Source organism: Martes martes, assembly GCF_963455335.1.
Source record: "Martes martes genome assembly, chromosome: 9".
NCBI classification, from domain to species: Eukaryota; Metazoa; Chordata; class Mammalia; order Carnivora; family Mustelidae; genus Martes; species Martes martes.
The window spans coordinates 3,260,588-3,286,913 of NC_137896.1; the positions used below are offsets into that span (position 1 = coordinate 3,260,588).

The 26,326-nt window shown below is 37.1% G+C and overlaps 1 protein-coding gene across 1 annotated transcript in view; it reads left to right on the forward strand.

The window, feature by feature from the left end:
• SYCP2 (synaptonemal complex protein 2) overlaps positions 1-25,632 on the forward strand; it is a gene marked incomplete at its 5' end in the record, with an annotated part of 59,837 nt that extends 34,205 nt beyond the window's left edge. The window contains 20 exons of the mRNA XM_080814210.1: positions 6,293-6,420; positions 7,441-7,477; positions 9,323-9,393; positions 9,487-9,544; positions 10,006-10,061; positions 10,483-10,540; positions 11,022-11,190; positions 13,243-13,280; positions 13,780-13,950; positions 15,379-15,577; positions 16,774-16,985; positions 20,837-20,927; positions 21,160-21,315; positions 21,863-21,990; positions 23,033-23,127; positions 23,206-23,305; positions 23,544-23,602; positions 23,692-23,770; positions 23,867-23,923; positions 24,834-25,632. Coding sequence (XP_080670336.1) covers positions 6,293-6,420; positions 7,441-7,477; positions 9,323-9,393; positions 9,487-9,544; positions 10,006-10,061; positions 10,483-10,540; positions 11,022-11,190; positions 13,243-13,280; positions 13,780-13,950; positions 15,379-15,577; positions 16,774-16,985; positions 20,837-20,927; positions 21,160-21,315; positions 21,863-21,990; positions 23,033-23,127; positions 23,206-23,305; positions 23,544-23,602; positions 23,692-23,770; positions 23,867-23,923; positions 24,834-24,911 — 2,040 coding nt within the window. The 3' untranslated portion in view covers positions 24,912-25,632. The remainder of the gene's footprint in view (positions 1-6,292; positions 6,421-7,440; positions 7,478-9,322; positions 9,394-9,486; positions 9,545-10,005; positions 10,062-10,482; positions 10,541-11,021; positions 11,191-13,242; positions 13,281-13,779; positions 13,951-15,378; positions 15,578-16,773; positions 16,986-20,836; positions 20,928-21,159; positions 21,316-21,862; positions 21,991-23,032; positions 23,128-23,205; positions 23,306-23,543; positions 23,603-23,691; positions 23,771-23,866; positions 23,924-24,833) is intronic.
• Positions 25,633-26,326: the final 694 nt, after the last annotated feature.

A 26,326-nucleotide genomic window follows, 5' to 3' on the forward strand; every position in this document is an offset into this window, starting at 1 on the left:
CGTTTTCTCCATGTGTTTTCATGGCTTAACAGCTCATTTCTTTTTACTGCTGAATAATATTCTCTTATATGCATGTACCAGGATTGGTTAGGTGTTCACCTGTGGAAGGACGTCTTAGCTGGTTTCTATGGTTTGACAGTTATGAATAAAACTTCTGTGAATGTTCATTGTGCAGGTTTCACGTGGACATAAGCTTCCAGCTCATTTGGGAAAATAGAAAGGAGCATGATTGCTGGATCATATGGTCAGACTGCGTTTAGTTTCATAAGAAACCGCCTGTCTTCTGAAAGTGGAAAAAATGTCTGTACCATTTTTGCATTCTGAGCAACAGATGAGAAAATTCCTGTTGATCTAATCCTTGCCAATACTGGGTGTTGTCAGTGTCTTGGAGCTTAGCTACTGTTATATGTGCTTGGTGGTATCTCATTTTAATTTGCAGCTCCCTAATGACATACACATTTGAGCAGCCTTCTATGTTTTTATTTACCATCTGTATGTCTTCTTTGGTGAGTTGTCTCTTCAGATCTTTTGCTCACTTTTTAACTGGGTTCTTTGTTATTGTTGAATATTAACAGTTCTTTGTCTAATTTAGATACAGGCATGCCATGCTTTATTGCCCTTCACAGATACTGCATTTTTTTTTAAGATTTTATTTATTTATTTGACAGACAGAGATCACAAGTAGGCAGAGAGGCAGGCAGAGAGAGAGGAAGGGAAGCAGGCTTGCTGCCGAGCAGAGAGCCTGACTCAGGGCTCGATCCCAGGACCCTGGAATCATGACCTAGGCTGAAGGCGGAGGCTTTAACCCACTGAGCCACCCAGGTGCCCCAGATACTGCATTTTTTATGAATTGACGGTTTTTGGCAGCCCTGTGTTGGGCAAGTGGATCGGTGCTCTTTTTCTACCAGCATTTGCTGACTTTACGTCTCTGCCACATTTTCGTAATTTTCATAATATTTCAAAGTTTTTCATTATTGTTATATTAGTAACCTGTAATCAGTGTTCTTTGATGTTATTATCGTAATTGTTTCGAGGCACTATGACCGCACCCAGATGGGACGGCGAACTTAATAAATGTGTGTTTTCTGACCGCTCCGCCACCCGGCAGTTCCCCCATCTCCCTCCCTGTCCTCAGGCCTCTTGGTTCCCTGAGACATAACAATATTGAGATTAGGCCAGTTAATAACTTTACAGGGGCCTCTAAGTGTTCAAGTGAAGGGAAGAGTCACACATCTCTCACTTTAGGTCAAAAGCTAAAAATGATTAAGCTTAATGAGGCAGGCATGCAGAAAGCTGATATAAGCAAAAAGCTTGTCCTCTTGTGAAACAGCTTTGTTAGGTCTGGAGGAAGTTTGGCCTGGATAGAAGCTCAAACCAGCCACAAAATTCTCTTAAGCCGAAGCCCACTTAAGAGCAAGGCCCTAACTCTCTTCAATTTTATGAAGGCTGAGAGAGGTAAAGAAGCTTCGGAAGAAAAGTCTGAGGCTAGCGGGGAATGGTTCATGTAGTTTAGGGAAAGAAGCCATCTCCGTAACGTAAAAATGCAAGGTGAAGTCGCAAGTTATCCAGAAGATCTGGCTAAGATCATTAATGAAGGTGGCTACGCTAAAGGAATTTTCAGTGTAGGCAAGATAGCCGCGTGACGGAACAGGATGCCATCCACGACTTTCATAGCTAGAGATAAGTCAGTGCCTGGCATCAGGGCTTCAAAGGACAGGCTGACTCTCTTGTTAGGCGCTAATGCATCGAGTGACTGTAAGTTAGAGCCAGTGCTCCTAGGGCCCTTAACAGTTATGCTCAATCTACTCTGCCTGTGCTTTGTAAATGAAACCACAACGCCTGTGTGACAGCACATCTGCTTACGACATGGTTTGCTGAATATTTTAAGCCCACTGTTGAGACCTGCTCAGAAAAGAAGATTCCTTTTAAAATAGTACTTCTCATTGACAGTACACCTGTCATTCAAGAGCTTTGATGAAGATGTACAATGAAATTAATGTTTTCTTTTTCTTTATTTAAAGATTTTTAATTTATTTGTTTGACAGAGATCACAAGCAGGCAGAGAGCTAGGCAGAGAGAGAGAGAAAGAAGGGGAAGCAGGCTCCCCGCTGAGCAGAGAGCCCGACTCGGGGCTCTATCCCAGGACCCCGGGATCATGACCTGAGCCAAAGGCAGAGGCCTTAAACCACTGAGCCACTCAGGTGCCCCAAATTAATGTTTTCATACCTCCTAAACATAACATCCATTCTGCAGCCCAAGGATCAAAGGGTAATTTCTACTTTCAAGTCTTACTATTGAAGAAATACATTTCATAAGACTCTAAATGCCATTAAGAACATTTGTGAATGGGGCACCCTGGTGACTCAGTTGGTTAAGCATCCGACTCTTTGATTTTGGCTCAGGTATGATCTGAGGGTCATGAGGTCGAGCCCCGTGTCGTGTTTCACAGTGAGTGTGGAGCCTTACTTAGGATTCTCTTTCCCTTCCCCCACCCCCCAAAAAAGAACATCAGTGATTCATGGAAAGAGGTCAGAATATCAACATTAGCAGAAGTGTGGAAGAGTTGATTCCAACTTTGATGGATGATGACTTTGATGGGTTCGAGACTTCAGCAGAGGAAGTAACTGGAGATGTAGAAATAGCAGGTGAACTAGAATTGTAAGTGGAGCCTGAAGACGGGATTGAATTGCTGCGATCTCATGATAAAACTTTAATGGATGAGGAGTTGCTTCTTATGGATAAGCAAAGACCATGGTTTCTTGAGATAGAATCTACTCATGGTGGAGATGCTGTGAAGATTGACAACAAAGAATTTAGACTATTACTTAAACTTAGTTGATAAAGCATAGGCAGGGTTTGAGAGACTTGACTTCAGGGTTTGTTTTTTTTTTTAAAGATTTTGCTTATTTATTTGTCAGAGAGAGTGAGCACAGGCAGACAGAGAGGCAGGCAGAGGCAGAGGGAGAAGCAGGCTCCCCGCTGAGCAAGGAGCCCAATGTGGGACTCGATCCCAGGACCCTGGGATCATGACCCAAGCCGAAGGCAGCCGCTTAACCAACTGAGCCACCCAGGCATCCCGAGACTTGACTTCAGTTTTGAAAGAAGTTCTGCTGTGGGTAGAATGCTATCAAACAGCATTGCATACTGTGCAGAAATCGTTCATGAAAGGAAGAGGCAGTCAATGTGGCAAATTTCATTGTTGTCTTATTGTAGGAAGTTGCCACAGCCACCCCGGCCTTCAACAATCACGACCCTAATCAGTCAGCAGATATCAACATTGAGCAAGACCCTCTACCAGCAAAAAGATTGCTATTTGCTGAAAACTCAGATGATTAGCATTTTTTAGCATTAAAGTATTTTTTAATCAAGATATGTACTTTTTTTTAAAGGCATAATGCCATTATACATTTAATAGACCACAGTGTAGAGTAAGTGTAACTTTTATATGCACTGGGAAACCAAGTTCATTTGACTCACATTAATGCATTTGCTGTCACTGTGTTCTAGAACCAGAACCACAGTATTTCTGCAGTATGCCTATACAAGGCCTTTATCAGATATGTGTTTTACAAATAGTTTCTTTCTGTCTGTGGCTTGTCTTTTTATTTTTGAAACAGTGTCTTTTACAGAACACAAGTTTTTGTTTTTGTTTTGTTTTTTTAAAGATTTTATTTATTTATTTATTTGACAGAGATTACAAGTAGGCAGAGAGGCAGGCAGAGAGAGAGGAAGGGAAGCAGGCTCCCCGCTTCGATGCAGGACTCGATCCCAAGACCCTAAGATCATGACTTGAGCCGAAGGCAGAGGCTTTAACCCACTGAGCCACCAGGCGCCCCAGAACACAAGTTTTTAATTTTAATGAAATTCTACGTCTCAGTTTTGTCTTTTGTAGATTGTGCTTTTGGTGTTATACCTAAAAAGGCACTGCTGAACCCAAGGTCAACCTAGATTTTCTCCTCTGTTATCTTCTAGGAGTTTTCTAGTTTGCATATTACTTTTAGGCTTTTGATCCCCTTTGAGTTAATTTTTGTGAAGGGTGTAAGTTCTGTGTCTAGATTCATTTTTGGTTTTTGTCTTTTGGTTTTTGGTTTTTAGCATGTGGATGTCCAGTTATTCCATCATTGTTTGTTGGAAAGACAAATTTATCTATTTCATTGTCTTTGCTTCTTTGCCAGAGATCAGTTGACTATGTATATGAAGGTATTTCTGGGCTTTCGGTTTGCTCTCTGTTCGGTTCTATTACTTGATTTGTCTATTTCACCAATACCATTCTACATTGATTATTGTATCTTTATAGTAAGTCTTAAAGTATGCTAGTGTCGATCTTCCAGCTTTGTTCTTCAATACTATATTGGCCATTCTTGGTGTCTTGCTTCTCTGTGTACACTGTAGAATCATTTTGTTGACATTCACAAAATAACTTGCTGGGATTTTGATTAGGATTACATTGAATCTCTAGATCAAGTTGGGAAGAACTGACATCTTGGCAATATTGAGCTCCCTACCCATGAACATGGAATTTGCTTCCATTTATTTAGACACTGATTTTCTTCATTAGTCATGTATAGATCTTGTACATGTTTTGTTAGATTTATACCTAAGTATATACCTAAGTATATAACTCATTTAAGGAGTACTAATGTAAATGGAATGTAATTTTAAACTCTAGTTTTTCATTACTAGCTTATGAGGAAGCCCAACTTTTGGATATTAACCTCGTATCCTTTAGCAGTGCTATCACAATTGCTTTTTAGGGGGTGCCTGGGTGGCTCAGTGGGTTAAAGCCTCTGCCTTCAGCTCAGGTCATGATCCCAGGGTCCTGGGCTCTCTGCTCAGCAGCAAGCCTGCTTCCCTTCCTCTCTCTCTCTACCTGCCTCTCTGCCTACTTGTGATCTCTGTCTGTCAAATAAATAATAAATAAAATCTTTTAAAAAAATTGCTTTTTAGTTCCAGGAGTATTTTTGTTATTTTTTTGAGATTTTTTTTCTACATAGACAATGATGTTATCTGCAAACAAAGATAGTTTTATTTCTTCCCATTCTGGATACCATTTATTTCCTTCTCTTGTCTTGTTGCATTCATAGGACTTCCAGTTTGATGTGGAATAGAAGTGGTGAGAGCAGGCATCTTTCCCTTGTCTCAGATCTTGGTGGGAAAACATGTAGTTTTTCTCCATTAAGTATGATGTTAGCTCTAATTTTGGTTTTTTTTTTTTTTGAAGATATTCTTTATCAAGTGGAAGACATTCCCCTCTATTCCTAGTTTTCTGAGAATTGTTATCATGAAAAGATACTGGGTTTTTTCAAATGCTTCTCTTATATCTATTGATAAGATTATATGATTTTTCTTAAGGCTATTGGTATGATACATTATAATTGATTTTCAAATGTTGAATCAGACTTGCATATCTTGAATAAATACCATTTAATTGTATATAATTCTTTTTATACATTATTGAATACAGTTTGCTAATATTTTGTTGGTTTTTGTATCTGTGTTCATAAGAGATAATGTAAGGTCTATTTCCTTTCTTGTATTGTCTTTGATTTTGCATAAAGATGATACCAGCTTCACTTAATGAGTTAGGAAGTATTCCCTCTGCTTCTGTCTCTTGGGTGATTGTGGAAAATTGGTATGATTCTTCCTTAAGTATTTGGTAGAACTCACCAGGAAACCCATCTGGGGCCTGGTGCTTGCTGTTTTAGAAGGTTATTAATTATTGATTCATTTTCTTTAATAGATAATAGGCCCATTCAGATTATCTATTTCTCCTTGTATGACATCTAGTAGATTTTACCTTTCAAGGAACTGGCCCATCTGATTTAGGTTATCAAATTTGTGGCCAAAGAGTTGTTCATAATATTCCTTTATTATCCTTTTAATGTCCTTAGGAGTGACAACCTCTATTTCATTTCTAATAGTAGTAATTTCTGTCTTTTCTCTCTCTCTCTCTCTCTTTTTTTTTCCTTAGCTAACTTGGCAAGAGATGTAGTGATTTTATTGATCTTTTCAAAGAACCCGATTTTAGTTTCCTTCAGTTTTTAATATATTTTTCCATGAATAGAAACTTATTTTGATTTCTACAGAGCATTCTGCCCCATGTGTAAACTGTTAAGTCTTTTTTTTTAAACTGTTAAGTCTTATCCTGTGTTTTTGAATGCCTAACAGACTTACTAAATAATTTCTTACCTCCTTTATTTCTCTTTGTAGTTATATATAGAACCAGATTTTTCTTTATTTTCCTTTGAAGGATTACTGGTAGAGTTTTAAAGTAACTTATAAATTGTTTCAGAGAGAAAAGTCAAAAGACAAAGGCTTTACTGATGCAGCAGAATCCTTGATAAACCAAATTAATAAGAGGTATAAACCAAAGGAAGATATAAAGTCTACAAGAAAATTCAAGGAGTCTTTGATTGACAGGTAAGTTCTTAAATTTTAGAAATAAACATTTTTCTGCCCAATACAACTAAATTATTTTACTCAATTTTAAGAAGGTAAGTTTTGAGCATGTTCAAGTAATACAATTTTCCAGCAGAAAACACCTAGTTATTTACTTTTTTTAAAATTTTAAATTATTTTTAATTATTTTTTTTTTTTTAAGATTTTATTATTTGCCTGAGAGAGAAAGAGAGTACACAAAATCAGGCAGAGAGGCAGGCAGAAGCAGGCTCCCTGCCAAGCAAGGAGCCCTATGTGGGACTCCATCCCATGACCCTGGATTCAAGACCTGAGCCAAAGGCAGCGGCTTAACCAACTGAGCCACCCAGGCATCCCTAGTTATTTACTTTTAAAAATAGTAGCTGTTTAAATTATACAGGAAGGGAACTAAATTTGAAATTAGTCTTTGTAGTAGGTGATTATTACATTTTATAAAGTATCAAAAATACCATATTGATAAAGCATACCATTTCATAAATAAATCTTTGGGATATAAATATTTTAAGATTTTATTTATCGAGCCTAGTGATGAGTAAAACTAAATATATTTAAATATATTGCTTAATGAAACATGAAATTTAAATGAGCTGAGAAGTTATTTTTATATAGTAAATATGTATTTTTTTGTTCGCAGTCTTTCTGAAGGTTAGTTCTTATAGAAATGTTTCTTTACAGGTTGATTGGTGGTTAATTCATATTTAAATTAATTCTGGCCCTATGATAAGACACAAAACAATTACTCTCCTGGCAGAACCATTCATTTCCAATTGCTTGGCAACTCCTACTGCATGAATGATTCAGCTTTTCATTAACAGTCAGTGTTGCTATTTACTACAAGTGAAGTTGCAAAATTACCCGGCTAGTGAGGCCGCATTTCAGTTCTTTATAGCGTATTGAATTTAACTTAGTGACCCAGAAGTTTTACGTTATATAAAATGGCTTTTATGAAGAACATTCTGATACTGAATTGCTTTTTTAATTTTGGCAAAACCTTTCTTATAGTGGCTTTTCAAACAAATCTGATCTACAGCTCAGTAAGGTAGGTTTCATTTATTTAACTACCCCAAGTGTGTAGTCAAACTCTAAATGATATTTGACTGTAAACATAAAATGGAATCGCAGGATGGGATGGAATTAGTGTTTGCAGCATGCTGATAAATGAATTAAACAACTGACAAGTTTAATGGCAACTACTCAAAATAGTCCTCTTTCTGTTCTAATTTTCAAAACAAAACAAAAAAATGTTTCTTTTCCATATCTGAGTGTGATGTTTTCATTTTTTGGTACCTGATTCAATAAATCTTTATTTTCATAGCTAATCCCATCTCTTCTGACAATAAGATCCTTCCTAAGTTTCTGTTTTTTGTTTAAAAAAATTAGCATTTATTCAGACTTAAAATACCAATTAGCTTTGATTTACTCCTCAGAATTACTTTCTGTGCATTTAATTTCAAGTTTTGAGGTTCACCGTCTATACATTCTTCTTAAATATCCCCTTTGCTGCCTATGCAATTCCTTTTTCCTAGTTTGAGTTCTAATTTCCAGTCCCTGGATTATTGCAGTAGCCTTTATGTGATTCTTTTGCGTCTAGCATTTCTCTTGCCGACCTGTCCTTCTGTTCAGAAGGAGCTTTTTTCTTTCTAAAGCACACAGCTTCAGTCACGCCTATCCGTTGTGCAAAATCCCTTCTTTGGTCTCTGTTGCTTACGAAGTGGAGACTCAGGCCAGCTTGTGAAAGTCTGTCTTTATTTCCTAGTATTAGCTCCCTATGCGTGTCTCCTTTAGCTGAAGAAGAAGAACTTGAACTTCCCTCGAGTGTTTTTCCAAGTGTTTATTCTCTTTCTTCCCCTCTTCAGAAGCACTTTGAACTGAGTCCGCATGCTCTCACACTCTTCTGCTCGTCAAAACTTGATCCCTCCTTGCGAGTCTTGCTTCAAAGTCTGCCTTCTTTTTAAAAACTTCCAAGGTGTCCTGGCTCAAAATCCAAATGGGCAAGAATTCTGAATCTACGCACTGATTTCTTTGTACCATTGTTTGAGATTTCACTCACTGTTGCAGTTTTTATCTCTCCTTTGTCTTCTGTTAGCATGGGTTGTTTAGAATCATCTTTGTATCCCGTATAACACTTTTGCTTCCTTTTGTATCCTTTTAAATATTTTGGCTTATTTTTTGTGTCTTCTCTAATACCTAGCGCCAGCTAGTACACAGTAGGTGAATTGAACAGGTGTATGTAAATGCTGGTAAGAATCCTACTGGAAAGGATAACTGAGATAAGTGATCAGAGGAGTAATATATTAAGGGATAAACTTTTTGAAAAAATACAAATAGTTATATATAAAACAGCCAAAATACAGAATAAAACTTAATATGAATAACAACTAAAATGAATAGTTTTAGTACTTCCAACTTATTAGACTTCAGAGTATTTCTGTTCAGTAATCAATCATTTAGTGATATTAATAGTGATTTTACATAAACCTTAGTCTCCTCCAAAGTTTTTCTACCTAAGACTTTAAAGCAAATGAGTCCAGGAAAAAAAGAAACATGCTTGTTTTGTGTTTCTAAAATCACTAAGGTTCAGCTTATAGGATAGCGTTTACCTATGTACAGGGGTGTCAGTGCAGATAAAGATGCAAGAACCTTATATTTTATATTTAATTTACAGTACTTCCAATTATGTTCTTAGTACTTAAAGTCTTCAAAATTTTTATTGGTGTGGATGTTGTAATACTTTATTCCGTTTACATTAAAGAAATGGCTACAGGTGTAAAACATGAATAGAAACAAGTAGAAAATATATGAAAATATAATTGCATATGTTGTTTGTTTGCCAAGTATACTAGTGTATAAGTTTGAATGTTATATAAACTTCTTTTGTATTTAGGAAAAGGTTCAGAAAAAAAGTTATAGACAACTGAAGACTACTTTTGTTAATGTTACTTCTGAATGCCCGTTGTAAGTAATTTTTCATAGATCTTAGTTTTATTCATATTTGAAGAAAATGTATTTATTATATAATGGAGTTAATATTTCTCTTCATTTTTACAGGAATGATGTTTACAATTTTAATTTGAATGGAGCTGATGAGCCTATTATAAAACTTGGAGTAAGCTAGAAATCAGTATTTTGTATTTAGTATTTATTTTGTATTCACCATATAGTTATTATAGTGTGTTTTTTGGTTTCCATTCTCCTGTAGATATGCTTTGAAAGAGTTTAAAATATTTTAAAATTTATTTGGCAGCATTTTAGGTATATTTGGTTTCCTTTCAAATCCTCTGGACTAAAGTAGAGGAAAAATTGGTAATTGGGGCATGGGGGTGGGACTCACACTACTACATCAAGAAAATCACTTTCCTTCTGGATACAAGAAATTTAAAAATAATTACTCCTATTTAATTTTTTAGTATATGTTATGGTATTAGCTTTCTTCTTAAATATAAAAATATTTTAGTAAACTTAATTTTATGGCTGCATCTTATGAAAGTTATAGAAACTATAGTTTTAATTTTTATTTACCTTATTTCAACACTAAGAAAAAGTGTTTAATGTTTATTCACAATATAGATCCAGGAATTTCAAGCTACAGCTACAGAAGCCTGTGTGGATAATTCAATAAAATTGTAGGTGCTTTTATTATAATTAGATGGATCAAATTAAAATAAACTTCTCAATTGTTCTTTGTCTTCAATATTTCCTCCCAATTTGTCTGAGAGTATTTAAACATATGAGAAGAATGAATAAAAAATGCTACTGCCATGATTACCTCCATTATATTTCTGATATTTCAGCCTTTGCTTCTAAAATTAATATGCAGATTCTGTGTACTTTTAATATTAGTTGTGTCTCTTAGATGATAAAGTTGAAAGAACTTAGTCCTTTCATCTGACCTTGTTATTTTTTATAATTAACTGAGGTCAGAGAACATAAGCAACTTGGCCAGAATTATATAGTGAATTAGTAATGTCTAACTGTCCAGTATATGTTACCTTAAGAGAACAAATAACTAAAGTTAATTAAAATTAATGAATATTTTTGTTTAAGGATAAGTTTAAGGAATCATGATGAACTTGAAACTTCTCTCAAAACAAAAGATAAAAGAGTAAGTTGTATCCTAATTGCCTATTAACAGCAGTATTTTAAAAATAATTTTCCAATGCCAAAGATTATCACAGATCTAGAAAACAAAATCATTTGGAATTTTTCCCCCTCTGTGAGATTATCCACCTGCCCACTATGACTTTGGCATGGTCTCTGAGCTATTTGTAATCATCTAGTAATAGAAGATATGACAGCTTTAGTTACTTTCTTTGATGACATTGGCTTATGTCTCTGTGGGAGTAAGCAGTTTTAACAACAAAATATGAATCTCAAGTCTCTGATCTGAATTTCTGAGTGACTTTCTAGATATGTTTTCCTTAATGCCAGGTAGATTAGTATGCCAAAAAATTAAGAAGTTAGTTTTTCTGTTGCTTGAGGTTGGTTTTTGGTTTTCTTTTGTTTTGGCTTAACTTACCTTACATAGCATAATAATGAGACACATTTCTTCATCTATTACAAGGACTCTTTTTTTTTTTTTGTAGATTGTAACAAATCCTAAAAAGAAAAATATTTTTAGTGATACTGACACAGAATACAAATGTGATGACAGCAAGACTGATGTAAGCTGGCTAAAGGAACCAAAGTCAAAACCACAACTAATAGACTATAGCAGAAATAAAAACATGAAGAAACCTAAAAGTGGGAAATCAAGTAAGAAATCACTTTTTAGAGAAATGTTGCAAATTATTTTACCATTTTAAGTACATGAAATGCTTTGTTGGTTGATAAGTATATTTGTGTATGTAGTTGGTGTTTGCAACTACACAGCCTTGAGAAGAGAACAGAGCAAATACTCCACAACACTACAGTCATTTTGTTTTTTGTTTTCTTATTTTTAGTAATATGGTTCTGTATAAATTACTTTTTTTACCAGGATCTTAGAAACGCAGAATATGACTGTTGTATTTTTTGGTTCATGCATCCTCTCATTTGTCTACTCATGGCCTACTGTTGTTATTCAGTTATTTAACAATTATTGTGAATGACGTATTATTAAGTACTCATGAAACCAACACTCTAAGCAAAAATCAAATCTTGGACATCCCATTCCCTGTCACACCCACACATATCCTTTTTAGGAATCCACACAGAATGCATATAAAGATATATTGTAAGGAAAACAATTTTCTTGCAGAAATACCTTCCACAGATTTTTCTTTTTAAGATTTTATTTATTTATTTGAGAGAGAGAGTGAGAAACAGAGAACATGAGAGGAGCATGATCTGAGCTGAAGGCTGTCACTTAACCAACTGAGCCACCTAGGCGCCCCACAGGTTATCTTCCCAGCATATGGCTTCTGCTTTGTCTAGTGACTCTCTTGAATTAGTTGGATAAGAGTTTGAGGTATGGGTTTTTAGCTAGACCTAATGACCATTTTCCTGGATTGTTTGCTAAAACACAAAGATTTCGTATATTCCATTTTTAAAAGAAGACAACATAACTCTGAACTTTTAAATCGATATGTATTTTAAGGGAATCAGCTTTTAGGTCAGGATAAAAATAACCAATAGTAACCTTTGTGCATATGTCAGGGGGAGCAGGTGATAGAAGTAAAAATAGAAATATGGAAATGAAGTTTGGCATGTGTTCATAAACGAGGTTGAATCTTGAAAACAGATAAGGCCTGTCATATACATGTGGGAGAGAAGCAACAGTATTATCACCTATAAAAGAGACAAGTGTGAAAGAGCATCATGTGTTAGTGCAGGGATTGTAGCGTTGGGGTAGTTGGAACACAGATCAGACTTGGGGGAAGATGTTGAAAGACACAATGCGTCTGGTCGCATGTCCGGACTTCGAAGCAGTATGTTCTAAGCCAAGGGGAAACAGAAGATTCACATGTCCTCAGGGAGTTTACAGTCACTTGTAGCAGAGAGTAGATAATCAGAGATTTTGAGGAGACCATTCAAGGTTAGAAGACTGTCGTCAGTAAGTACTTCCAGAATTGAACTTCTGAGTGAGGTTCCGTTTGAATAGCTGAGTGACTGCCAGTCAGTGTGTAGGGCGGGCTTCTTGCCAGGACCGGGAGACCTTTCTCCCGGAACTTCATTGCTTCCTCGGCGTGGGCAGTTTCTTAGGCTTCAGAGAATATTTAGAAAGTTGATTGTGCTTGAAAGGCAACAAAGGGAATAAAAACTGGAGCTATTCTTAGTAATATGGATGAATCTTAGAACCATGGTGAAAAATAAAGCAAACGATATAATACTACGCATGAGATGATACTGTTTTATAGAGCTCACTGTATTGTTTAGGCATACGTATCTGTGAAGTAAAACTTTCTTTTTTAAGACCAAGTGAATGAGAAACAATTCAATATAATGAAAATATTCCCTTTTGGCAGAGGGGATATTGAGCATCATAGAGATGCTCATAAATACACATAAATAAATACATCGCTATTCATAATCCAGCTCTTAAATTGAATGGTAGATGCATACAGGTATTCATTATAACTTATGTATTCTCTTGCATGTTTAAAATTTTAGGATGTAAAGGAGGAGAAAGGAAATTGGTAATTCATATCCTACCAAACATTAATAAGTTATCAATGTCAATGTAGCCTCAAATCATCTTGAAATTTAAATTTTTGAATGAGTTTAAAGATATATTCTTGTTATGATTTTAACTTCTACACAAAAATATTCTAATAAATTTTAATGCCAGTTGATATCTATTTGAAAACTTATTTTCTTGAATTGCAGAACCATCTTTGGAAAGGGGACAACCAAGATCTAAAGTGGTAAAGCCAAGAAGTTTGTGTTCAAACATCACTTTAATATTATTTTTCTTCTGTCATGTAAAAAACTTCATTTTTCATCTCATAATTTTATCCTTATTTGTTACTTGTTTTTCCATAATTGTTCTAGCCTTTGCATGCATCCTCCTACCTCTGCCTTTTTGGATCATGTTGGCCTGTTTTAGGTCTATTTTATTCTCTAGTTATAGGAACTTTTGATATCTCTGCTTCTCTTTTTTCCTCTCCTTCTCTTTTTTATGTAAGTTAGGTAATATATAGCAGGCCTCCCAGAGCTTTAATAACAGGGTAAAAAAAAGGTAATAGAGAAGATATTTGGGTGGAAAGATAAAATCCCATCTTTCAAAAATGTTAATCAGGAATCCTTTTTATTCCTACAAATATTTTATGTATTTCTTGTCACAGTGCCAGTTTTATAGAAAATAGCTTGTATTTCTTATATCTCAAATACTGACCTAATAATTCAGAAATTTTTCTCCTAAAGACACCCAACAAAAACATCACCAAAAAGGTAGAAGAGACAGTTCCAGATGGGAGAACCAGACTTCCACGAAGAGCAGCAAAAACCAAAAAAAATTATAAAGATCTCTCAAATTCAGAATCAGAGAGTGAACAAGAATTTTCACATTCGTTTAAAGAGAAATTGCTAGTAAAGGTAAGTAGATACAAATCAGAAAAAAATTTCTAAAAAGGCTGTGAAAATACTAAACAATATATTTTTGCAGAAATGTCAAATTTGTCACATCTTAAGATTACACCTTCTATATGAGAAATTTTATAGACTGAAAATTGATGTTCAGGCAATATGTAAATTTGTGAGAAGTTGGCATTAGTGTTATAAAACAGATGTTTGACTCTAGGAAAATGATAACTTGAAGATAATATCTTTGAATTGGAGAAGTGCTTGATCTTTCCAAAATTTTACTTCAAGAAAGTGCAGACTGTTGAGAAGCTGTGAATCTTTCTCTTGAATGGACCTGAGGTTCTTCCTGTGCACTGCCCAACCTGTGCCCATGCCTGGTTTCTGTCCTGAAAGTTACATATGTATGCCTAGCCATCTGTGCTTGAAAGCTTTTTTAACAAAGTAAAAAGCAAAAAAACAAAACAATAACAACAACAACCCAGTGCTTACAGTGTGCCAGGTGCTATGCCAAGTACTTTAACATCTTAAAATCTCTCAAGTACCATACGTGATTAGTACTTGTGTTGACCTCTCATTTTACAAATGAGAAATTAGGGCTCAGAGAGATAAAGGAACTTGCCCAAGGTCACACAGGTAGGAGGTGGTAAAACAAAGGTGTGAACTCCAAGAGTCTAGCACTAAAGGTAGGTCTCTGACTTTTCCACTACGCTAACGTCACATCAGTAAACTTCCACCTCCCCTGGTTCATAACCTTGCTATCCTTTACTTGGAAGACTTTAAGGACTTTGTGACTCATTTCCACATTTTCTATCACTTCTTACTGTAATTTACTATACATATAGCTGTTTGTCTTCCCAAGCCACCTCTTCTTTTATCCCTCTTCAAAGAAAAACCCTGACAATCTCCATACTGTGAAATAGCGCATCAGAATACCTCTGCACGCTCATTGCCTCTGTCCGCGGGCGTGTTCCCAGAGCTGAAACAGATGCAAGAGCCTGTGACTCCCTAACGGGACCCGTGGCGGGCTCGTGGCACCCCTGCACAGACCCAGGGAGACCCGTGCCTCTCTGCCTCCTGGGCTCTGTCAGGGGTGGCCCCTGGCCTTTGTAGGTCTTCCTTCACCATCTTCTTTTACAACTCCCAAGAATGTCGGGTGCCATGAAATCCAGGAACTCTTTCTGGTTTCCCCAAACCGATTATAATTTTCTCCTTACAGCATTTTGGTATTTCTTATGCTATTATGGTCCATGTATTTTTTCCTGTGAATTTGTCATAGGTCTTCTAATATACGAGAAAGTCCTTCACTACTCATGTTGAGGCCCCTGTTATGCCTGTAAATAGTAATAGAAGATATTTGGTATTTCAGCATAATTTGTTTTATATGCCTGAGTATAACTTATCTGTATTCAATTATGATTTGAAAGTTATCAATACCTTTAGGAGGAGAATATCCATTCCAGAAGCAAAACCATGAAGCTGCCAAAAAAACAACAGAACACCTTCTCTGCTGAAACACAAAAGGATATATCAAAAGAATGGAAAAATTCATCTCTCCTAAAAGACGCTATAAGAGATAATAGCCTTGACTTATCTCCTATATCCTTATCTGGGAGCCCATCATCTATAGAAGTAATGAGATGTCAGTATCATTTTTTTCTTTTAAATATTCAATAAGTTTCTATTATGATTGTAATTGTGTGACAATACAGTCTAAAGATTAATCTTAAATATGCCCTTCAAAATTATAGGTAGTTAAAAACGTCATTTTTTGAACTAGTTAATGCTGGTAACTTGGTCTTTGCGAAGTAGACATCAGGACAGTGTCCATGTGACACTCGTGTCTTTCATGATAGGAAGTTAAAGATCAAATGCTTCAAGGTGGAAAATATTTAATGTATATTTACAAATTATAATGTGAAAGCTGAATAAGCTTTTAGATTTTTAATCCCCAAATATATTTAATAATGTGAAAATAATGATGGGGATTTCTACTTTCTCTTTTTTACATTTCATTGACAAAAGTCTAAGGAATATCATGGTCATTCTGTGGACCCATAGTAGGTTATCTTCATGATTTGAGGTTTGCTTTTATTTAAAAATAACTGACAAATATTCATATTTTTTGGAGCTCTGGTGTATATTACACACAAACACATAACACACATCACACACTTTTCTAGCACAGAAACTATAAGTTTGTACTTTATCTTTTTCACTTCCCTTTAAGGATATTTTAAAACATTTCCAAGTATCCATCTTTTCAGTTAAAATACAGGATTTAAATAAGTTAACATATACTTCCTCCAAAGTAGCTATTTTGTTCTTTTCTAGAATATTTCCATAGTGCTCAGGACCACTGTCATGTCAGATAACCACACACTGGAAGACAGATGTACATGCCCTTATTCGACCTGAAAACTGTCTGAGAATTCACTTATACTGAGACTTATTTTGGCCATGAATTGGCTCATCTATATATGAAGGATTGGGATAAGATGATTTCCCAAGCCATCTCCAACCAGAAAATTCTGTGGCTTTACTATGTGACTATTGGCTATGATGTCAAAATACTCAAGACAATACTTAGGTTGATCTTCACAGAGCAGCTCCTACCACAGATATTTTTGTTTGAGCTTTTGAAAGTTCTTATGATTACATTTTAAATTGAACTATAGTATTTTTCAGAGTCTTACAAAATTGGTCTTGATTTATTATCTATTTAAATATAGATAAGATTTGAGGATTTGGTTAATTATTATATTAGAATGTAATCGTACTATTTCTGAAGCAGTCACCAGTGATAATACTTGCCATCTGTTTTTTGTGTTTTGTGAGGCAATGCAGGTATAGAGAAAATAAGAGAAAGGAATTTTACTCAGGATTATGACCGTATAACAAACTCCCTATCACCTTCTCCAAAAACTTCATCCCCTGAATCCTTAAGCAGTAAATATGGAGTTGGAGGTCCAAAAAAGTCACCTAAAACCAGTGACAAAAATTTATGTGCAAGAGGAAGTTGCTCGCCAATTCCACGATCCTTCTTGTTGGTAAGAATATACATTATTTTTTTCCTTATCAGATATATCTGAAGGGGGTAAATCATTTCCTTCTAATCTTAATCAAATATACATTGCTTATCCACCTAACGTAAGGCTCAGGATTTGGTCTGCGGGAGGAGAGTAACCTACTGATGAGTAAAATAGCCTCCGTGAAACCTAGACTAGTAAGGGACTGTGCAGGAGGAAGGACGTGCTGGTGTGGGAAGCACTGAGTGCTGCTGGTGAGGGTAGGAGGGCTCGCCTCCCCAGAGGCGTTTCTCACTTGTCTGTACGTCCAAATCACATAGTTACTGAATGGATATTAACGAATTTAATGAGACAGGAAAAATTCTTTATATATGTATATACCATTTTTTCTCAATATGTAGGTATGTTCACAGGGTTGTAAAAAGACATTAAAGACAGGAAGCAGTTACGGTCCAAGCGAGGGAGGGCAGCTAACACCCATGCCTACAAGGAAGTTTGCAGTTGTGGATACTTCGGTGCCATTTTACAGACCCCACCCCGCCTCCACTCCCCCACTTTTTCTTGGCTTGGGTTGTATAAATGGCTTAAATTAGAAAATTTTAAAGCAGTAATCAAGTTACGGAACTGACTGCCAAGATAATATAGTTTACTGTAACTGGATATAACAGGAGAGTTGTGAGTCAGACAGATTGACATTCAAATCCTGGCTCCGCTCTTTGCTAACTGTGTCACATTTTACAAGTTAATGAATCCCTCCGCACCTCAGTTTTCTCATCTGCACAGCTGGGCTGTGAAAAATCAGTCTGATTATTCAAGCATTAATACCTGATACATAGTAAATACCCAAATACATTCTTCTCTTGATATGTGCTAACCTCTGTGTACAGAGATGGAATTAGTGAGAGTTCAGTACACCTACAGCCACGATCTAAAACCTCTGATGACACCAAATTTCTGTCCTACCATTTGTAATTGAATGTTTGTATTCCTACCGGGTTTTAAGGGCCTTTTATTCTGGTTAGCCAGTAGTCCTCACAGAGCATGTTTCTAACAACATCTCTCACGAAAGCACCAATGCGCCAAACCGATGGAAATGGAGCTCTGCTGTTTAAAGCAGACAGGAGGTCTGCAGCCTAGCCTCCTCGGCCTCCCTCCCCAGTGACCCCCAGGGCACCTTTGCAAGACTCAATTTCTACAGCCCACAGTTTGAACACCACTTCCCCACCAGATCATCATCCCAGCATCCTTTGTCAGTAATGCTCTGCCACCCTTGGCTTCCCTGATTCCTTCCTCCCCTCAGTACTCCATCCTGAAATCTCAAAACCTAGATAATCCCCTGCCCACTTTCTTTTATGTGGCTCAGTGCTAGTTGGGATTTTAATTGTCACATACCGGCCATTTGCTTCCCATTTACTGTTGACTCTTAGATATCGGAAATTTGTTATCTAAATAGTTCTGTCAGCTTGCACTCTCCAGCACTGGTATGTGACCGTCCCATTTCTCTACAGTTTTAACCAGCTGTTACCAGATGGTTCTCTTTTTGCCAATCTGTAAGTGTGGTGAGGAACTTTACTCTGCATTTTACTGATTAACAGCATCAGTATTTCATGTTTTTTGACAGGTTTGTGAATTGCCTAATTTTTTTTGTATCATCTGATTTTTCTTATAAATTTGTAGGAGTTCTTAAAATATTTTAGATCTTAATTCTGTATTGGTTACATACAACGCAAACATTATTTTTCCAGTATCTTTTCACTTAAATAAAAAACTTCCATAGGACAAAAAATGAGACCATAAAATTTGCCAGTCTTTTGTTCAACAAATCCCTCAGCTACTGTTCCTTCCTGGCTAAAAGTCTTAGTTTTGATTCCTTTCAAATTTTAGGTTTTCAGTCTTTCTAAGATTTCTCTTTGCACCTGGGTAGTGAGTTAGTGCAGGATCATGCCTGAGTGCCCTGCTGGCTCTGCCATCTGCAGTGCTCCTCTGGGCCCAGCCCCGGCAGCGGGGCAGGGGCGGCAGCGGCCAGACGAGCTCTGTGTGCTGCGGCCCTGTGGCTCTCCTCAGCAGGGCCTCCCAGGAGCTTCACCACCCTCTCCTTGTACTTTCACATGCTCTGGGCCCTCTACTCACTCATGTAAGTTTCGCAGTTTGTCTAAGGGGATTGCCATTTCCTAAGATTGATACTGAGCTTTCTTGTCCACATATTTTTCTCTCTACATTTTGGTGATATTTCCAAAAAAAATTATGCCAAATCTTCCACAAAGAAAATAGATTAATTCCTGTGTTTTATGGATTTTCTTTTTGCTCTATTAAAAAAGCTGAATTTTCTGGGTATTTATTTTTTGCTTTTGCATAGAAACACTATTGATTTTTATATCTCCAACTACCTTGACTAAGTCTGTCATAATTCCCTGCCTAGGGCCTCTTGGATTTTGCATATAGACAGTTACTCATGACAACTTTTGCATTTTCCATTCCAGTTCTTATACTTGGGTTTGTTTTTTTTTTATTGTTAAGGTGATGATGACCTTGAGGACAATGTTCACTAGATACTGTACCAATAGGCATGCTTATTCTGTAGTTCTTGGTGGGTACTTTGATCAAATTAATGTTTTAGTTGTCTAAGGATTTTTTCACCCTTTAATTGTGAATGGGTGTTGAATTTTGGCAGCAAATAAATTATTGCCTCAAAACATAAGTAGTTTTGGTTTCATATTATTGTGTTTTGGCTTTAAATAATTTTCTAATTTCCTTTGGGTTTGTATATGTCTTCTTCATTCATAGCCCAGGCATACTCCAATTAATAATACTGTTGTGAATAGAAGAAAATATAAATTCTGTGGTACTTACACAAGATACACACAATTGCAACAGCTACTCGGATGTAAGCATTTATAGTTCAGAAAAAAGTTGATGGAAGTTGAACTTGCAAACAATAATGAAAATCCTGTATAAAGCAATAGAGGTTTAAAGGGTAGTATAACCATCCAATTTAAACTAAGATTGTTCTTACAAAAATCAGATTACTGTTCTTTAATAATAATTATATTTTAATATTTTTAACTGTTACTGAAAATCTGATGTTTAAAGTATGAAGGATGGTTTGATGTTGGAAAAAAGTTGAAGTTTTTAAAATGAGAAGTTGTAAAGTCTTAAATAGGATATAGTGGCTGAATCACTGAGTTACATAGTTATAACTGGGACTTTCGGGTTTCATGATTATATAGAAATTTGGCTGAGCTTTGTGCCGCTATAGCAGTCCCATCAGTCCATCATCAAAAATATTGTAATAACCTGTAAAACACAGAAAGGTAAGGCGGAATTTTATAGCCTGGGGAGCACTCAACCTCCACCTCAATAGATAGGTTTCTGTTCCTCCTCTGCTTGGTCAGTATCTACCAACCCACCTAGTCAGTAGAGGAAGGGGACTGGGGTGGGCATGCATTTTCATGGAAGAGGAAAAGGACTCATTTGACTGGACTGGAGAAGCTTGTGTACAGGGAAGCGCCGGGCTAGATGAAAAAAGATGTTGAAAAGTAGGTTGAGAAAAGAGTTTTGACTTCTATTTTGTGTGGCTTCCTATTCCTGACTCAAAGAAATTGAAATCCTACTAAGGAAGAATGGAAAACCAGGAGAGTGTTAAGAAAGCCAGCTGAAAACTATTGCTATAATTTAGGATTGAGACGGACATAGGCATTTTCATCAATGTGTGGTTGTGGTAGAGATGCAGAGGAAGCGGTAGAAACAAAACTACCTGAAAAAGGAATGGACCACGTTTGCGATTCACTTGCTTCATGGTTTGAGAAAGATGGTCACGAGTGAAGCCAAGAGCACTTACAGAATTTGTCTCCAATTTCTAATATCTGTTTTAGGGAGGTCATTCCGCATCTCCACTATCGCTGTCTAGTGAAGAAAGAGGACGGATGTGGTGTGACTTGCCTTGTGGTTCTACTCATATGTCAGGTTTGTAGTCCTAGCCCTGCTTTAAAAACAGCATCGCTGAAATACTACTGCGGGGAATTGTAGTTTAAGTCATAACATTTATCAGTTTAGTTAGTCGAATGGAAAATAGAACTTAATGCACTATTGCCTAAAAACAAATAATTGAAAGCTTTTTTTTTTTTTGTAAAAGCAAGAAAATTATTAGGTATTTTTAATCAAGATTGTAACACCATTTTTTTTAACTGTATCTAAGGCCCCACACAGCATCTTAGTCGCAAACGAATGTACATAGAAGATAATCTAAGTAATGCTGATGAAATAGAGTTGGAAGAGGAGGAGGAAGGGAGAGTATACTTGCTTCCCAAAAAAGTATCTAAAATGGAGGATAGAGATCATCACACTTACAAAGGTAGGTAGATAAAATGCCTTTGTCAAAATGCAATTATTGTGGAAGGTGGTTTCTTAGATCTCGAATGATCCACAGAAAAAATCCCCTCTGTAAAGAGAACTCTGGATAAGTCTAATAAGGGTAATGATTTATCACAAAGTTCACTTTCTGTGAAAAGTACGGTTGTAAGGGTCTGTTTTGTACTCATAAATCTCCTTTATGATTCTATTATTGATTACCACATATAAGCTTTACTAGAATATAAATTTACTGACCAGTTTGTCACTAAATATTGGGTTATTAACATAGAAATAGTTAAAAAATGATCAGTCCAAAAATGTTCCGTCCCAGTGTTACCATTGCTAAGAGGATTTTTTTCGAAATCAAAGTAGCTTTAAATTGAAAAATAGGAGTTGTTTTATGTCCTAATTCTTAGATCACACACAGAATCTGAAAATAAGATTTTGTTCTCAGCTTCATGAGACTTCTAAACTTCATGAAGTTTAGATTCAGACTAAATTTGTAATAATGCATATTTTAACTTCACCTGATTATCTTCATTTTTTAGTATCTGGAAGTGTATCTCCATTATCAACAAATGACTTTTCTCTCCCTGGGGAGAGCTGGGAAAGTGAGATCGCTGGGCTAGAGGTCATGTGCGAGAGCCTCAACACAGAATTTAGGAGGAAGTTTCATGTGAGTTACCATTCTTTAAATTATGACTTCGACCCAATAGTATGATAAGATACTACCTTTCTACGAGACTATCAGCTGGGTTTGATCCTTTGACAACAAAACACCCATTTAACTCCCTTGGTCCTCACGGACTGGTGAAAAGTGGAGTAATTCGTCTTCGGAGCCAGGTTTCTCTTCTAAAATCTGTGCGTTATCCGTATTCTTTCTTTTCCTAGATTCTTTTCTCTTTGTCTTATTTCCCTTTTCTATTTGCTTACCATTTGGAATCTTAGCATGATTTTTCTTCTTTTCTGAACGATTTTCTTTTCGTGCCTCATCTTTTTATTGCACGGAGATGACGACTAGAGAGGGCACCCTCACAGCGTGGAAAGGATGCAAGCCGCTCGTTCTGTGTCACCAGGTCTGCACACCTACGGAGCCTTAGGTGCTGAGGCTCCGGTGAGGTGATGTTTGCAAAAATGCTTTCTAGACCAATTTTTAACTATTGTTTTCTCCACCTCTTTTTCCTCACATGCCTGTGTTTAGAATAGTTCTTGGCCTGCTGTTAACCTGTGCGGAAAAACATCTTTTATCACCAGCCCCATCTCTTATCTTTTTCTTCTCTCTACAACTAAGATTCTGTATATTTCATTTTAATTATCAAAGGTCAACCTAGTCTCAACAGCAAAGCCCTGATTTATATATTCTGTTCTGCGTCCAGCTGCATCTAGCAAACATGTTTTCATGGAAGATGGTAACTATTCTGAGTGTGACTTTTGACTTTGTTCCTGAAGAGAATTATAATCAGTAGCATTTTTGTAAATAATGTAGACTGCGGTGTCTTTACAAAACCAGTGATCAGTTAAACCCTTAGTCAAAACCTTCCTGTGGGAACCAGATGCCACTCCAACTGGGTTTATTTATGAACACTGGGTTTAGGTTTTCATTTGTCACTTTTCTGAATTCTTCTTATTCATTTGCATGGTCAAGGCTTTTTTCATAACATAATCTTGGTTAGATTATTTTGTAAAGAGTTTTCAAGTTAAATATTAGTATTTTTCAGCTCCGCCAGAAAATGATGGATTATTTTACGAAGCAGTCTTGGAAAACAGCTCAACAACATCTGAACACAATGAACCATCAGATTCAGGAGTATAGGTCTGTAATAAGAACCTCTTTTGAAAACTTCTGAATGCTACAGTTTACAAAAATAATCTCATTTTGTTTCTTTATTAGGATCAAAAAACTTGACAAGTTCCAATTCATCATCATAGAGGAGCTGGAAAATTTTGAAAAAGATTCACAGTCTTTAAAAGATTTGGAGAAAGAGTTTGTGGTTTGTGCTTTTAAGAGCTACACTTGGGAAAACTGTTAATTTTGTTCTTTAGAAAATAGTTTTAGATTGCATGTACACACATAGACTGAAGCTTATGCTGAGTAATGCCTTTGATAATAAGGGGAAAACCCTGAAAGAGAATATGTAATATCTAGAATATGCTTAGCATATAGCCACATTGTTTAAATTAGGAATATAGTAATTATCCAAGTGTTAATTTTTGTATTTTAAAATTAAGGATTTCTGGGAGAAGACACTTCAGAAGTTCAATGCCTATCAAAAAAGTGAACAGCAGAGGTTAGTGTGACGTTCTTAATCAAACTATAATCGCTATATTATAGCAATGCAATGAAAATGATAACTACAAAGGTAACTCCTTTTGTTAGGCTTCACCTTTTGAAAGCATCATTGGACAAAAATGTCTTCTACAAAAATGATTATGAAGACACTGTTTTTACATCTGAGGTACCAGCTTTTACATGTTTATACATAATCTCTCGCAATATCTCTTTGCTGTGAAAGTTTTACAGTAAATTTCATAGATGAAATGTGTATTTACAGATGTGTTCGATGAAAGAAAACATGAAAATGCTCCAAGACAGGCTCCTGAAGGAAACGGTGAGTCCCCTCTTGGGTCAGGGATTCACGTGGATCGGCCAGCAGTGAGGGGCAAGTCTTTCACAGGCTTGTCTTTCGTTTTAGTTTGAGAGACGGTTTCAGCCCAGTGATTCTTAGTTGTTTAAATTAGAATAGTGGGAGCAAACTTACTTTCATCACCTCTATGAGTATTTTACTATGAGTCCCTCCTAAGGAAAAAAAGAATATCAGTTTGCAGATTTTAAAATGAGCTAAAAGAATGATTTCTTTGTCCTATGTCCAAGCACTGTGCCCTGCAGAGGACCTCTGCTGTGCCTTCTGCAGGAGGTGTGTCAGGACAGAGCCACGGGGACAACAGTGAGGATAGAAGTGTAGCTGCCTTTCCTGAGGTCCAGCAGACCAGCAGCTGCACTGGGGGTGGGGGGGGTGGGGGAGCAGTCCTGAGGGGGGCACAGGCCGTCTTCGGTGTTGTCTCGGAGATGGCAGACTGTCTTAAGACCCTGTAATGTAGCCCGCACACAGAGATGCGTGCGACGTACTTGCCCAGTTTCAGTAGACACTCACGGTGCCGGATTAGCGGAGGCGCTTGCGGCTGAGCCACCTTAGCTTAAAGCGAACGAGCTGACTGACTAGACTGGTCAGTGAAATTCAGTCTAGAGAAAAATTCAACAATTTGGGGTTTTAAAGACTGGATCTCTCGATTGATCTAGAATATCAGTGATGATCCTGAACTCTGTAGCCAGCTAGGAACAGATCCTGGGGGCAGAGGCGTTAGATAGAATGAGCACTGATACAAAATATCTTTACAAAAAGGATTGTTTTGAAAAGAAGCCCAAGTAAAAGTAATAGCCTGCCCCCCCGCCCCGCTTGGTGGTCTCACAGTGATAAATTTAAAATCTAAGTGTGATTTTTATTTCCCCCCCGGCTCTAGCAAGAAGAGGAGCTTCTTAATGTACGCAGAGGACTGATGTCGTTGTTCATGGCTCATGAAAGAAATGTTCATGTGTGACGTCTAATTGTTATCAATAGGTTTTATCCACTTATTCCTTTTTGTGTGTAACAGGAAATCCCAGAGTAGCCCTACAAAGAAAAAAATAGACATGTCACCCAGGCCAGAGTGCTTTCGTAGGAGCCTCCAAATCCAAAGAAATGTCACCTTATGGATGCGAAAGAACCACTTTAACATGACTCCAACCTCCAGAGACTTCTGCCTGTAGAATACTGCTCTTCTTTGAAAGGGAAATTTTGGGGAAACCAAACAGTAGAAAGAATTTGCTTGTTTTTGTAGTAATATTTACATTGCACAAATCTTTCCGAGTTAACTATACTCATAAAACTAGTTTCTTTCATAAACTAAAGTTTATCATATAAAATATTTTTAAAAGAATAAGTATTACTAGTTCAGAATATACTACATGTAATAAAAATTCAGCGTGCTGAGAAAGGCTAAAGGCTCAGATTTAAAGTGCTTACCTGAGTGGAAGCCGGTGCTCTGAGCACGCCGTGGCCAGCGTGGGCCTTCGGCTGCGGTTCCACTTCCTGCGTGTTGAGACGTCGTCACTGGAGGTAGAAGGCTCAGCTCAAGCAGCTGTTTTCACTGGTTTTTAAGCTCCTAGTACTCATTATCATTATCTTGCTAACATAAAAATATACATGTTTTAACTATATATTCAAGTCGAAATAAATTCTCTGTGACTTAAATAGTATTATAAATAAAAAGTTATTTGATGAATATTGGCTCAAACAAAACATCCTTCTCCCATCAGACATCTGAGGCAGGATGGAAAGCGGCCTCACTCCCCACTGCTGGCCTGCAGAAGGGTGGCCGAGGGGGGGGGGAATACTACCGGTATTTAAGTCCAGTGGAAAAAGCGGCTCTCCTAGCGTAGACAAGCAGAGGGATTCAGTTAGTGGAAGGGCAGCAGGGACTCGGCGTCGGGAGACCGTGACAGTTCTGCTCTGATAGTGACCACCGCTCAGGAGCTGAAACCCCACGGAGCCCTGTGCGGCTTTAGGACTCCTCTTTACCTCCTGTCTGGCCACACTTACAAGGAGTCACACACGTTCCCACACTGCACTGTGTGTGTGCGACCCAGCCCAGGTCTCTGCTGTGACCTGCTCAGCAGCAGTCGGTGCCACCTGCTGAATCTCCCTTTCCAGCGCCCTTTGCACCCCGGCCTTCCTCCCCTGCAGCTTGCTTTCTGGAGTAGCCTGGGCTGCTCGCTCCACCACCGTCTGGCCGTACCTGTCACCTTCCTCCTTGTCCCTCTTGACTTCCCTACCCACGACAGATACTCCAGTCCACAACAATCCTCTTCTGCCCCACTCACCTCTCACTGAATCTGCTAACTCACACCCTTCATTCCGGAATCTGAACATCACTAGAGAAGAGTTACAATCAGGCTTCAATTTATGACCACATAT